Here is a 15,771-nt window from a genome sequence, read left to right as displayed (position 1 = left end):
GAGAGTAGTTGTGTTTATCGCCAAGGGCACTGAAAGGACCTCTTCCAGAAAATCGCTAATCTTTCTCCAATAGTCTTTTAGTTCAGGGCAATCAGCGAACATGTGGATATCATCCGCTTCGGGGTAACTACATCTCGGGCAATGGTATTCTAGGTTGGTAAATTTCGCCAGTTTCTTTGGAGTTATATAAACCCTGTACATGTTATACAAGTGGTTTATTTTTAGCGTCGCAGGTTTGACTACTAATTGTAGGGTGGTAAAGGAGTCAAACCACAAGTCTCTAAAATTTCCACTGTCCGTAATTAAGACATTATTCCAAAGTTTTCGTAGCTCAGGTTCCGTCACATCCTCATCCTCGAGCGTAGCTGAATACCAATATGCAATTTGACTCTTTCACCTTCTACTTCTGGTCACTGCGTCAAATTTGGGGTTTGGAATTTTATTGCCCACAGTTCTAGTTGACCACCATCCAGATAACTGGTAAAATTTAAACCTGTTGAGTGTCACCTCAGTCAAGTTAGAGAGCACATCCCAGCTTAAGAGCTGTGCACCTTCCTGTAAGTCCACCCAACATTCCAAACCTACTAACTTTAATGGTCGGGACAATTGGTCATCAAGACAAGCTGGTATCCCTGGAGAGTCCCATATCGGGGCATGTGCTGCGTAGTAAGGGATATTAAGCTTTTTCCTAACAAATGCCCAGTTTCTTAGAGCCGTCCCCAAAATCTTGAGCCTAACTTTTTAAAAAAGATTTGGGTCCCCAAACTTGAAGAGAAAAGAGTCTTGTCCCAGTGGGATGTCCTGCAATAGCGCTAAAAATAATACCCCCAAAGATGATTGGTCAGTTTTACCAGCCATTAATCTAAAGTGTTTAAAATGGAACGCATGGCAATATACAGATATGTCGGGGAAAGCCAGCCCTCCTGTTTTTAGGCTTCTTCTGAGCTTTTTCCAGGTAATTCGTGGAGCTCTTGAGTTCCAGATGAAGGATCCCAGTTTCCCTTGTAACTTTTTAATTTTTGGTAAGGGAAAGGATAAGGGTATAGAATTAAATAAAAACGTAATCTTTGGAAGGATGATCATCTTAAGTAAGTTTACCCTCCCGAAAATATTTAGAGGAAGAGATGACCGTCGGTGGAGTAGGGCACTGATATCTTTAGTAACTCTGTCCAGATTGATTTTTGGAATATCGTCGATCTTTTTGGCTAAATGAACTCCCAGATACCTCATTCTTGTCTTACATCCCGCCGTCACTGCCTCCTGGTTCCATTCCATAATCTCTGTTTTGTCCTTGTTGATTGTATACCCGGAAATCTCTCCGAAGCTTTTTGCTGAGTGTATTAGCCTAGGCAGAGCTTCTTCGGGGTTTGAGGTATACATCAACAAATCATCCTCATTTAGCGCAAATTTTAATTCTAAATCAGCAATCTTGAATGGTTTAATTAGAGGGTTCGACCTGAGCAAGCACACAAAAGGTTCGATATATAAATTAAACAAAAGGGGCGATAGGGGGCAGCCCTGCCGAGTTCCACGGGCAATAGATATCTGATCTGTAAGGGATCCATTTACTAAGATTTTAACTAACGGTGCACAATATAGGGATTTAATAGCTGTTATAAAATAGCTTGGGAGGCCAAAGTTAGCCAAGGCCGTCCATAGATATTCCCATTCTACCTAGTCGAATGCCTTGGCGGCTTCGACTGCTACAATAATCAGGGGCGACTTTTTTTCTACAGCAACGTCTATTGCAGCAATAACTTGAAAAGTTAGTTCGTTAAGTTGCCTATCAGGGATAAAGCCTCTCTGATCCAAATGAACGATAGATTTGACTACCTTAGCTAATCTCGTCGCTAGTACCCCCGCAAAGATCTTGTAGTCCACATTTAATAAAGAAATCGGTCTGTAGGACTCTATCTTAACTGGATCTTTATTTTGCTTCAATATTAAGGTGACTGTGGCCTCCGCCCATGACTTTGGAGCCTGCTCCCCCCATAATAAGATTCCATTAAATAGTAACGTTAAATCTGAAGCTATTTGGTCTATAACTATCCTATATAACTCCACCGGAAGCCCATCGGGCCTGCTGCTTTACCTTTGACCATCTTCGAGATTTGAGCCCTCACCTCTCCTTCCCTAATCTCAAGCTGATGGATGATCTATCTGCCTCTGACAGTTCAGGAAGCTGTACCTTACCTAACCAGTTTTCCGCCTGCTGTCTACTCTGGGATGAATTAGTTCTATATAGGGATTGCATGTAGGTTTTGGCTTCTTCTCTAATGAGATCATCATCGTATGTGATTTCCCCTGTGCTGGCCTGGGATAGGCTGTCGATCTGGTTCCTGGTTTTATCTGCTCGAGCTTTCCACGCCAAAAGGCCACCACATTTCTTCCCATACGAGAAATGCTAGAGCTTGCTAGTGTCCCATCTGTCTTTTGAAACTTTATCGAGCGCTGCTTGATACTCTGCCCGTAGGGTGTCTAATTCTTTTTGTAGAATGAGTCTAGTCTCTGACTGATCTATTGAAGCTCTCTGAAGCTCATGTTCCTTTAATTTAAGTTTCAGGAGGTGTTCTTCCCTCTTCTCCTTCGTCAGTTTATTCCTCCTTATCATCAGGGCACTCAATAGGCCTCTAGTAGAGGCTTTAAATGTTTCCCATACTATCTGTTTACTTGTTGACCCATTGTTGAGCCTGAAGAACTCCTCCAACTGAGTTACTAGATCCTGCCTGACCCCCTCTTGTAGCAGAAGTGTTCTATCTAGAGTCCACCTCCTCTGCTGTACCTTTTGTTTAAGCTTGATTACCGTCTCAACAACTGAATGATCAGACAGAATAGCCGGGATATAGGATATGGAGTCTACTGCTGAGAAGAGTGCTTTGTCTAATAGAAAAAAGTAAATTCTAGAATGATGACCGTATCTTCTGCTATAAAAAGAATAGTCCCTTTTCCCTATGTTTTTAAGTCTCCAAAGGTTAAAATCCCTCATAATGTTCTTAAGCTCCAATCTGGATTTTTGGGGAGGAGTAAATCTTACTCTAGAAGTACGATCTAGGTTTTCGTCAAAGATCAGATTGAAATCGCCCCCCCAATATTACGGGTCCATCAGTCTCTACTAGGCTAGTTTTAAGTTTTGTGAGGGACACTGGAGAATCTAGATTAGGCCCGTAATACACTGCACATATGAGGGGAGCCTGTCTAGTTATTAAGGAAGCCACCAACCACCTCCCAGAACGATCTGTCTCAAATTTCGCAAGCCTAATCCTGGCATTTGCTCTAATAAATATAGCCACACCTCTCGTGCTGCCGCTTTGCTCTGAGCAGAGGATATCCTGAATCCACCCGCATTTTTTAAATACGGACTTACATTCCTCTTTCTCTAGGTGTGTCTCCTCAAGCAGACAGATATGTGCCCCTGAATTATATAAATAATCGATTACCCCATGTACCTTTCTCCTATCCCTTAAACCATTCACGTTCCAACTAATAATTTTTATCTTGCAAGTCATGTTGGCCATATAGACCGTCTTTCCACAGAATAGCTCACCATCCAGCTCCCATATATAATTTATTGTGTCTATTTATGTACATGAGGATTATATTTTCCCTTTTTTACCCCTGCCACCCATCTAACTGCCCACCTCCCCTGAGGAACCCCCCACCATACCTATTTTGGCGATCTTGCCGCCGGTTGAGAGCTCTCTGATGTCCGATCGGGTATTCCCCTTAAATAAAACAGAAAGTAGGCACCAAAACGTGATCTCTAATTTATATATATATATATATTTGTACATCTTTCCCACTTTTTTTCTGTTATTTTCCCAATTCCTTACGTGTATGAGGTTTATTCATTTTCCCTTTATTTCCTGTTATTTTATTGATTTTTTTTCTTTACCACAAACTCCCCTCCATCTCTTAAGTGTGGACGCTTATAGCTTTCCCACTTATAAATTCCTTTTTTTTTTTAAACATTCATACACCCCTCCCCCTATTATAGTATACAAAAAGGCATTACTTGGGGGACATTATAATGTTTCCCAAGATAATTGTGTAAAATCCGCATTTATACGGGCTTTAAACAGGCTTCGTGGTATCGAGGTGTCAGGTGTGTCTAATGAGAGCTGTCTCGCATTAAGGTTAGAAAGGTATCCACTTCTTGGGGTGATAAAAAATTGTGCGTTTTGTTTCTCCACACCACTTTTAAGAAGGCTGAAAATTTCATCTGCACCTGTGCGCCCATACTTCTTAGGTCTGGCATCCGATTCCCCAATTCCCACTGTCGTTGTGCCGTTACCTTCCCCACATCTGAGCGAATAAGATAGTGAACTGATTCTATTTGAAGTGTTTTATCAGACAATGCCCTACTCAAAATCAGCTCTTTTACGGTAAAAGTGTGGAAATTTACCAGGATCTTCCTAGGGGCTGTCCTCTCAGCATGGCGCCTGAAGGGGTCTCTATGTGACCTCTGGATCTCTACCTCTAGATCTATATCTGGGCTATCTTTAAGAACTCCCTCTCTGAGAAGCTTACATATAAGACCCTTAACATCACCATTTTCTGCCCCCTCCGGGATCTTTAAGAATTTCAGGTTGTTTCTCCTGGAGTGAATTTCAAGTCTCTCAACATCCATCTGGAGGGCCCTATTCTGGGTTCTGAGAGTCTCAATGTCTCTATCATGCCTTTTTGAGGCCCCTGTGAGCAAGGTGACTTCCTCCTCCAAAATGCCAGTCCGTTTACAGACGTCATCTAGCTTGGTCTCTAAATTAGAGCATTGCTCATGGATATTTCGTTGAATCGCTTCCGAGATATCAAATTTGCACAATAGGTCACCTCTCAGATTAAAATGAAGCGACTCTACCTGCGAAAGACCACCATCTGAGATTTCCGACACTGTCTTGTACACTGTGTCACTTCCACCCACCTGGGTCCCATCTGCTGTCCCCTGGATTTCAACAACTGGCACAACCCCTAGAGTGGGCACTGGAACGGGTACTGGAATGGGCACCACTTGAGTTACTTGAGCTACTTGCGGAGAATTTTGACTTAGTAGCTCTTCTTCAGTGTCCGTCTGATCCTCTGTGTCTGCTATCGCCGTATACCTATTTTCCAAACTCACTGGTTGGGACACACCGGACCGTGCTACTGATTGGGTACTTTATGTGCTGATCGTAGGGTCTAACTTGGAGGTGGGGGATGGTATGGAAGCTTTCCCCCCCCTTAGGGTCTGCGGCTTGCTCCATGATTCTGAAATATGACCTGAGAGAGGGTGTAGGTTTCGGCTGGGATGATAAAGCACTAGGCTGCTTTTGCATCTTCGCCTCTTCCGCTCTCCCAGTTTTCTCCCTTTTCCCTTTCCTCCTTTCTTTTGGGGTAGGTGGTATTACCTCTGCCCTAGGGGTACTCAGATGCCCTGTCCAAGTCCTTTGTAACTCTAAGTTAGACCTGAGCTGATATCTGTTCCTGACAGGCACCACCTGGGCTACCGACAAAACAGGGGGTATGGGTATTTGAGCCTTATCTTTTTCCCCCTCAGGGTTCCCCCCAGAGGCTGCAGGTAGGGAGGTTATTTCTACTTCAGCTCGGGGGCGAGGAGGGTTCAATTGCGCTGAAATAGAAATTGCACCTGGGTCCATCCCCTCGTACTGCACCACATTCAGAATGGAAGGGGCAATGTCCACAGAATTTGCAATAACTGCCCCAGACACCCCCCAGAAGTACTTGGCCCCTGCCGGGCTAACAGCGCCTCCCGTAGCTTGAGGCTCAGACCCCCGCACTCCCTTTACTGACCGTGCGACGTTGTTGTAGTTTTGGCTAAGAGGTGAGCCGAGACTGACTCTAGCCAGTAACTGCCTCGACATCCGCCAGATACTCGTCCGGCCTCGACGTTGCTCCCACGCTCCTCCGGGGTCAGCGCTGCTCGCCTCTCCTGCCTCGCTGTCTGCTAGGATCGGAAGAGACGCAGCTCCCGCCCAACAGGTAGTTCTCGCCCACTCACAGCTCCAGCCCATGTTTCAGAGGCGCCCGCAGGGTCCTGCCGCTAGTTGTGTGCAGGATCGAAACACAAACTTCGGCACATTTCCTTACAGAAAGTGGGAAATAACAGATGGACAAAAATTAACTTTTAGACCGCTAAAAAATAGCGCAGACTCATGCTCCTTCTCACCGTTTGGTGACCTTCAGCTCAGCCTGTACTGCGGGGGAAATCCGATTCAGACCTGAGCTCTCGCAACAGGCGTCAGCCTGCCGCCATATTCCTCCACCTTTTCCTCATCCGGGGCTATGTGTGGGTTACAATGTACGCGATCCCCCTACAAAATTTGTCTTTTATGTTATCCTCCTCGCAAGGCGCGAAATCTGTAGAGCTTGGAAGGACCCAACCCCCCCACCTTCCCGAACTGTTTACGGCAGATTTTTTTTACCAGTAAATCTGACATGGCATGTGATTCCACAAGTTTGGTTTAAGTTTGGGCGGCCCTAGAGGCATGGCAACTCAGATGATTGGTTTTCCAATGATTTATCTGGGGCCTTGCTGGTTCCCTTGACTCCTCCAAAGTAGCACGGGGCGCTTACAAGATTGTGAAATGGAGTATTGATGGGAAAGCAGCGGCTACTTGAGGGATCAGGTTTACCACCTCGCTATTGGCCGATTATAACAAGGGCCGGTTCAGGACGACCAAATTGCGTTGAGGTTTCCAGTCTCCCATCAAGAGTTTCAATAATGGTATATGAGGATTACCCCCAAAAAAATAAAATAATAAATAAATAAAGATTGGCAGTGGAGAGTGGGGGTTGAAGGTGGTTCACTTAAGTCTACTGCATGTGGTATTATCATGGCGATGTTTGATAGTGTGTTGATGATGTACTGTTGGATTTTAACAATCTAGTTTCTGAAGATGTTTGAAAACTGTGCACTTCGTCTACTATTTGAATGAGAGATCTGGCACAGTTTTCCACAGTGCTTGATCGCCTTGAAGCAGCTGTCATATGTCAGATCCTTCACAGACGGTGCCTTTGTAGAAGGATTCTTTGGCATTTGAAATGAGACTATGGCTAAAAGGGGAGTCTTTAGTGTTGTCAGATCGCCTTGCATATAGTTGCGCCTTATGTTTGGTGGAATTTTTGCTGTTGCCTAGCTTTCAGCTTTCTTGGCCATCCCAGGGCAGTTCTTGAATAGGGTTTGAGCATCTGCTGTTAATTGAATGGCACAGTAGAGTAGACTCATGGCATCAGTGATGAGGTCAGACGTAGCAGTCCAACCATTGAGGGATCTGGTCAAAAGCGTTGATGGCTGTGGCTGGTATAAGTGGGTGGGGGAAATGTGAGTCAATGGCTATGGTAGGACAGTTGGTCCTGCCTATGTGTTGCCGTGGATGACGTGAGGTTGGTGATGGAGGTGCATAGGAGGTCCAGGATGTTTACTTTGGTGTGAGTATGCATGGAGAGGAGTTCAAAGTAGCTGCAGATTGGTTCCTCAAGTGAGCCTGATATCAATAGACAACTGCCATAATTTTGTATTTGATAAGGAGGGGTATTACACTTTAAGAGTTCCCCAGGGGGCGTCATTGAGCCCAACTTTGTTTAATGTATTCGTCTCCTCGCTGGCAACCATTGGCAAAAAGTGGGGTGTCGAAATGTGCTCCTATGCTGATGACACTCAGCTGATGGTCACCATTGATGAAAATGATGACTCTAAAACTAGATTGACGAACTGTCTGACTGAATTGGCAACTTGGATGCAGGACCATTGTCTTAGACTAAACGCCGACAAATCTGAAATCCTATTGTTCGGCAGAGGTACACAGGCCTGGGACAACAGCTGGTGGCCAAGTGACTTGGGTTTGCCTCCCAATCCTACTGCAAAAGCAAAAAATTTAGGAATAACACTGGACAGGGACTTATCCATTAAATCCCATGTTTCCATAACTTGCGGAAGAAGCTTTGGACTTTTGAGGATGCTTAGAGGAGTCTTCCCCTGGGTGCCGACGGATTGCAGGAAAACCTTAGTCCAGTCACTATTGATGAGTAGGTTGGACTATGGTAATTCTCTGCTTGTAGGAATGGCAGATTATCTCTTCGCTAAATTACAGATGGTTCAGAATGCCGCTGCCAAAGCCATCTGTAATAAAAGAAAATATGACTCAGCTAAAAACTGCATGCGTGAGCTTCATTGGCTCCCAATGCGGCAACGAGCCATTTTTAAGCTGTTGTGTATTTCTCACAAGGTACTTCACGACTCAGGCCCCACCATCCTACATGACATGGTTAGATTTCATAAACCCTCTAGAAACCTACGATCTAGGACGTTAGGAAGAGCAGCTATCACCCGAGCTCGTACTGTCAGGATGGGAGAGCGGGCCTTCTCTCACATTGCGGCAACAAAGAGGAACGAGCTACCCCCTAAACTTAGAACAAATGACTGCTTTGTCTCATTTAAGAAACAACTGAAAACATTCCTTTTTCCCAGGCTAGATCAATAATTTTCAATCAGAGCTGATGTCAAATCACTTGCAACTTTTCCTCAGCGCCGTGATGTCCTTTCAGGATGAATGTTAGCGCTTTACAAATAAATAAATACAATACAATACAAATACAATACAGAGTGTGATGTTTGCTTGGTGAAGAGGGTCAGTGCACTTAATGTAAGCATGATGTTCACCAACCTTAACATCTCCATTTCCTCAAGAAAAACAAAAATAGTTTTAAAGATGATAACATTCTCAGGAATTCCCCTTCCTTTCCAATTCAACTATGACTGATCTAGAGCAATGATTTTTGCCACCACTAATCAAAGCAACATCTTACTTTTCTCCGTACTCCGTTGAACTGGAGCAACTTTTTCTGCTTCTGTGGGTAACCTGACATTTTCAATTTGGCCCTCAGCCCCTTGAATCCCGGATTTGCGATCTCATCATCTGCCCTGAGTCTTCTTCTAAGCACCCCTCTAAAAATAAATTCCAGTTCGTAGGCTGAACCTTACGACAACATCACATAACATAACATAAAAGGGAAACATCTAACCCTCTAGGAAGTTTTGCACTGCAAACAGAATTGCTGAAGAAAGTTGCTTTAAAGCAATTCATACAGACTTTTTGTTAGGGTGAAAAATCAAGCAAGAAAACAAAAAAGTAAAACAAAATAACAATCTGGTACAAATTGGAATACCCACAATCTTCCATGTAGGAAAGAACATACATAGTTTATGTTATGTAACATGGCACAACGTGCAAGCATACAAGCAATTTCTAGGCATTGACCAATTGGAATTCAGCATTTAACAAAGCTGAATGACATCACATTATTTTAACATTTTCACATTATGTTAACATCTTCACATTCTGTTAACATCTGAACTGAAGACAACAAAAAAACATTTTAAAGTTAACATTTAAAAAAAAAGAAAGAAAAACCTGTGCAAAGGTTTTATTATCTCAAGGGCATGGTATAAGTGCTATTTTAAAGGCATTTATGGGAAATATATTGCTGTACTTCCTGAATGCTGTAATGCTGTCTTACCACATGCATGAAGAAAGCAGTAAAATACTTTACAGCATGCCTTACCATGGCTTGTTTCTATCTCATAATTGGGCAACTCAAGATCGAATAATGCTGTGGAAATAAGACACCTACCAATCTATCAGATGTGATTGCCTACTCAACATTGGGCCTCATTCTTACTTCTGCAGGAACACCGTATCGTTAATTTGGTACTGATATTGTATGGTTTAGTAATTACGGGATGTGATTTTATTAGACTATTCTATAATTTACCCCGAAAAAGGTGGCGTCCACAGGGGATCCAGTGTTTATGTGCATATTCCAGAAGGATTTTCCTCCATTCTGGGCCGTTTTTCCCCACACACATTTCGCCAGGTTTTTTTGCGTTGAAATGCCTTGGAAAACTAATTAGGAGCAAGTGTTCCCACCTATCGCATAGTCCTGATTCAGAGAGCCTTTACTACAGGTCGAATCGCGATATCATCAGGCATCAAAACGAGGTCCATTTTTGTTTCTATCTGAAATCCTGCAGAATTTGCAACAATTATCTTGGTGGATTGGCCTTTTAACCTGATTTTTTAAAAACATGATAAACCAGTAAGGTTTCAAGTGGGCAACACATATTCAGACAACTGAAAACATGATAATGTCTCATTATAAATAAGTGATACAAGACAGAGAAATAATATTAGTCTCTTTGTATAATGGCTCGGCTCTGAGCTTCTACACAAAGATATAGTATTTAAAAATATATATATTTTGGCAATGATAAAATGTAACACGAACATGTTGCTGCATTACACAAATATTAGGGTACACAAATTGTGAATAATGTGCTCAAAGAAGTTTTTCAGGACACTAAAAAAGCAGGTGCTCCTTTCATTTGAAAAATATTTTTGATAATTTTAGGGTGAACCAAAATCTTTTAAAATGCAGATTGTTGCCAGTTTTCTATTAAAATAGCAATTAAAGTTTCCAATACACAAATATGTAATACTCCACTCAAGCTCCTTTAAAATATTTCTGCAAGTTTTCTGCAGGGTATCCCAGATTTCTACACTAAAGTCAGATACCGACATGTTGAAATGCAGTTATACACACTGCCAGTGAATCCCAAAACTCTGCACATGAATTCATACTTTTCCACAGAGCGCTTCTGGAAGTGTCTACAAAGGCTGGAGTAATGGCACACTTCCATATTTTGAGGCTACACTGAAGCACAACACTCTTCGAATAAAAGGAGGTCTTGCTTAAACTCCCTGCGAAGGTGCTTTTAGTGCGTCTCGTGGAGAATAATGGGACAGGAAGTGTTACAATGCATTAGGCTATGATAGGGATTGTCATGCATTTTTTCACCCTAACCCAACAGTTTCATGGTATTTCCAGACATGATGCGCAGTAGGTTTCCAGTTTCTTTAATGTCATTTTACGTTTCATAATATTTACAGATGTCTTCCATTTGAAAGCATTTTTTAACTTCTGAACACAGTACACAACATGAGTATGTTAGCACACTGCCAGCTCCGTCTGCCAAAAAAATATGGCAGTGATCAATTATGATCGACGGTTAACATTTTTGTAAAGTAGGTCGGACCCTATTGAGGTTCTGTTCATTTAGTGCTTCAACGTTATTTTTTCCAAAATAAAAAAAAAAATTCTCCAGGACTTATTTTCATTTTGCTCCATTGCTCAAAGTAGCATGAAGTCCTGTCCCAACATATGCCGACTTTGGGTTGGTCTTTTGTACCAGTGGTTTGAGATGCTAGACGTCAAGAAGGTGCAAGAAAAGAAGACGCAAAGATCTGTACAGATGCACTTGGGTGAAGTGCTTCTAGTACTAATTGGATGGCCTCCAGTCTAACAAGTGCATGTAAATAAAAAATAAAATGGTTGGCCTCCAGTCTATCAAGTACAGGTTAAGAAGGGCAGCTGTGAGACCCCTAACTGCCCTGCAGCAATGCTGAAAAGCTAAGAACTTCGTCTATGAATCTCTTCCACTTTGTCTTTCTTGTTTCTCCGCTGCAATCTCAAGATCCCCTCTCCTGCCTCTAGGGAAACTTTGGTTAACTGTTCAATTCCTTAACAAGTAACTAAACTAGGTCACCACCTCTAGAATCTACTAGGTATGAGGCATGGTATTGGGAAGGGAAATGAGCTCTACTACTGCAGAATCAGTAATAGCCATAACTTTCTTGGTGGAACTGGGATTCCGCGAATACCAGAACGAAGTTGGTCTCGGGGAGATCTCTTTGCCTTCGTGCAGTGAATATGCCATTTGTTACTTCAAGCAAACTATTCTTCTTGAGCTAAAACTACAGCTAAGACAGGCACCAGACTTAAAAACACAACTAAATGGACCCACAATTTAGGGCTGTCTCATGGGGGATCAGGTAGCGGGATCTCTCCACTAGGAGACCCAAGAATTCGCCCAGCCCTGATGTATCATTCTGTATGAGATTCTCCATATGTACCAAACAACGTATAGCAAAACACAAACATATTGCACATGGATGGCGGGTTTGTAGTTTATGATACATGTCTTCTGGAAGGTGAATAGGGGAAACCAGCCCCCTTCAAGCCTGCGGTTATTACTAGTGAGTCAGTTACCTCCTCAGAAGCACAGACAGGTATGAGCAACAAGATCTACGATTGCAAAGGCTAATAAGGATTGGGTTTAGCTGCACAGTTTGCCAATCGACATACATCAGTATGACCTAGTAAAAGAAGGTTATTTTAGTGTTGCTACAGGCTTTTTGTGTACGTGCCCCTAGTGCACTGATGTGATGTGATGTGCTACAGACGGAGGTTGGCGTACCACACAAGTGGAAAATCCAGAATTGCCTGGACCCTTCTACTTGAAATGATGACACTAAAAACAGTCGCTTGTCTTGAAGACATCAAGGTACGCTTGGCCCTTTCACTGTCTCTTTAAATTATTTACCGGGGCTGTCCCGTAGCAGGAATAAAAATGCATATACAGAATTAAATAAATAAACAATGTTACAAATCTATAAGTTAACCCCCCTCTTCCCCACAGTTTTGTTTGCTATTGTTCCCTGTAAATGGATGACTGGCATCCGAGTACAGACACGATGCTTTTCCTCCGGCACTGGATTGTTAGTTTCCATCTTTCTTTTGTGCACGATCTTTTGCTGCTGCCGAAGTACCGCAAGAGGGCTGGGCTTTGCCATTCGTCTGCAGGGCCAAAGACAAAATGGCGTCTGCTAGGCTGAGCTGGGAGAGTCCATCGTGGAGAGAATTCGGACTATTTCGGCACGTTGAGTGGGTGAGATGTGCTGGGTCATGTGGACGATGGAATCCATTGCAACCTCAGGGTTCGCCTGCACCAAACTAGGAAGAGAGAAGAAGAAAGCAGACATTGTAAATAAACTCCAATTTAAATATACCTGCCGATTTATACATTTTCAGCTTTATACCTAAGGTCACCTATATTGTAAGCTGCTTGCAGAGTCAACCTAACACTCACAACAATTTGTCAAACTAGCAACAAGTGTTGCCTACTACAGGCCAACCAACATGGAAGCAAATCTATGGAACAAAGTTTTTTTTCCCACTATATATATATATTAGTATATATTTTTGAAGCAAAAAGGGTTTTAATGCCTGTCCGAGGTTTATTATGCCATTTTCTATCATGCGTGACCTGCAATGCTTTTCACACTTTTTAAAGAGTACTTTAAATAAGGGCGACTTAAAGTGGGTTGCTTGACTGCAAGACGAGTTTGAGATTTGAGGTAATTTTGACCTCTCCTTATTCATCAGCCCACAGGAGAAAGTCGGCTAAAGGGTCTGCCTTTCTCTGGTGAAAAGCCCTGAATCTAAAAGGTATTTTAGACCATTCTGTGAGTCCTTGAACAGCGACTTTAATCCCGCTGCACCATCTAACACACCCTTCGAGCAGCGGCGGCTGGCTTAGGTAAGTGCGGTGGCGGAGAGTTTTGGGGAGTCGACAGACGACGGAATGAATATTATTTATTTATTTAATTATACATATTCCGTCTTCTGTCGACTCCTCTCCGACCCCAGCCCGGCTCACAGCACTTACCTGTGCCGGCCGCCACTGCCTTCGAGGGTAGTAGGTTGCTTTTTGTAAGGGCCGGGCTTCACTGGTGCATATAACAATCTTCGAGGGTGGTGGTGTGCTTTTGGCGAAGGCCGGTCTTCACCAGTGCACATGAAGGTGGCGGGGTGCTTTTGGCAGAAGCTGGAAATTACAGCTACACATCATATTCTTGGGTGGCAGGGCGCTTGTGCAAGGGACAGGCCCTCGCTGTTAAAAGTACCACAGCCATCTCGGGCTTCAGGATGGTTTGGAACAGATGAGCAAATTACTTAACTTCGGTAATGCCTCACCTGGTAGAGATTAAGTAGCCCCCGTTTCCTCACATTAGAATTATCCCCAGGCATTAGACTGAATCTGGAAATATTCAGTGAACAGTACCCCTGCGCACCTGTAAGTGGCATTGTTCACTTCCACAATGGCATCATTGGCGCCAGAAGTAAAGTGTGCAGTGCCTATGGCACCACCCCAGTGTGTGAACATCAGTTTCTTTTTGCGACTTTCTACACCAGAATCGCGGAGAAACAAAGAACACTAGTGTAGAAAACTAGGGCCCTAAAAGGGAAACAGCCTAGAGATCTGTTCACAAAACGAGGATGATGGGTGGATCAGTAAGGAATCTGCGGCTTGATGAAATGAAATGTATTTTTATAAAACGCTCAATTTCCCAAGGGCGTCTTAGAGCTCCTAATGTATGAAGATATGATAGAAAGGGTCAGAATTAGTTAACAAAGAGACTTGTTTTTAGAGCATTTCTGAAGGGGTGAAGATTTTATGTTGATTTCAGATATAAAGGAAAGGAGTTCCATTCTTTGGCAGAGCAAGTTATGAAGCTTCTGCCGCCCCAAGAGGCTCGTTTGAACTTAGGAACAATGATACACTTGGCTATAGAAGAGCATAGCGCTCTGGAAGGTGTGTACCAAATAAACTTGCGTTTTAGGGATTCAGGGCCAGAGTCGTTGAAAGCAATACAGAGGGCCTGAGAGGCTGATTGGTGCCTATGAATCCCCAGGAGCAGGTGTGCTGCTGCGTTGTGCAAAATCTGAAGTTTGTGGAGTAGTCTTTCCAGCATGTTCAAATAAAGAGCATTGCAGTAATCCAATTTAGATAAAACAAAAGCGGTAACTTTAGTCTCCTGAAGGTAAGGTGGAATGGAAGGACACACTTTCCTGTTTTTATGCAGAGTGAAGAAGTATGCTAAAGCAACGGCTGATCTTCAAAAGACAGTTTGTTGTCAAAAAGAGCCCCTCCCTACCCGAATTCCGGATTTTGACAATGCACCTACTTCTTGTGATCACCAACTAGGAGTCCAGAAGCAATCTGCATAGCCAGAGAGGACAACCTCAGTTTTTCACAAGTTTAACTTAAGGCTGTTATTTTTCATCCAACTGTCAATTTGCAGCATGCAGCTGTGGAATCTAGTGGCTGTATTGTTGAGCTTGCTGGCCAAAGAAACAACTATTTGGATGTCATTAACGTACAGGATTACAGAGAATCCAAAAGATTTGTTGAGCTCGCCAGGAGGTTGACATAAAGGTTAAAAATGGTATAACTAAGGGATGATCTTTGAGGCACCCCAGGAGGCAGGGAGAACGAGTTGGAAATACATTTGTTCACAGCAACAAATAGTTCCCTCAAAAAGGATTTCAGGTGAGCAAGACACGCTCCCCTAATGCATACGTTATAAAGATGGTCAATCAACAGGTCATGGTTGACTCTGTTGAAAGCTGCTGAGAGATCTAATAAAATGAAGGCAGCCTTACCATCCATGTCAGGGAGGCTCTTAGATCTTTTGAGGCAACAATCAGAGCTGACTTGGTACTGTGTTTGCTCATAAATCCAAATGAACAAGTTACTTACCTTCGGTAATGATTTTTCTGGTAGATACAATATCTGTCTGTGGATTCCTCACCTTGTGAATATCCCCCTTGCGTCAGCAACATTCGGAAATTCTTTTGTAGCCTCGCGCCGACGTGGACTCGGACGTCACAGAGACACGACATCGCTCGCGACTCCGCTGACGTCACCGACGCCTACAATAGGCCCACGTCGGCGTGATGACATCAGTTCCGCCCTTTTTTCCGTGCCATCGAGGCACACGGACGGACCAATGACAGTAGATATATACAAAGTATACACAGTATACAATAGTCAAGGCAAAACACACAGTGTAAAGCAAATGCAGGAAAGCAATACAT

General features: G+C 43.2%; 1 protein-coding gene across 7 annotated transcripts in view; it reads right to left on the bottom strand.

Moving 5' to 3' along the window:
• Nucleotides 1–9,174: 9,174 nt before the first annotated feature.
• Nucleotides 9,175–15,771, bottom strand: part of ACACA (acetyl-CoA carboxylase alpha) — a 1,131,726-nt gene continuing 1,125,129 nt past the window's right edge. For all 7 annotated transcript variants that reach the window (XM_086954890.1, XM_086954892.1, XM_086954891.1 and 4 more), the window contains one exon: nt 9,175–12,843. In XM_086954890.1, coding sequence (XP_086811016.1) covers nt 12,717–12,843 — 127 coding nt within the window. In that variant the 3' untranslated portion in view covers nt 9,175–12,716. The remainder of the gene's footprint in view (nt 12,844–15,771) is intronic.

Source organism: Lissotriton vulgaris, chromosome 2_1 (assembly GCF_964263255.1).
Source record: "Lissotriton vulgaris chromosome 2_1, aLisVul1.2, whole genome shotgun sequence".
Lineage (NCBI taxonomy): Eukaryota > Metazoa > Chordata > Amphibia > Caudata > Salamandridae > Lissotriton > Lissotriton vulgaris.
This window is presented reverse-complemented; position numbering and strand designations above follow the sequence as displayed.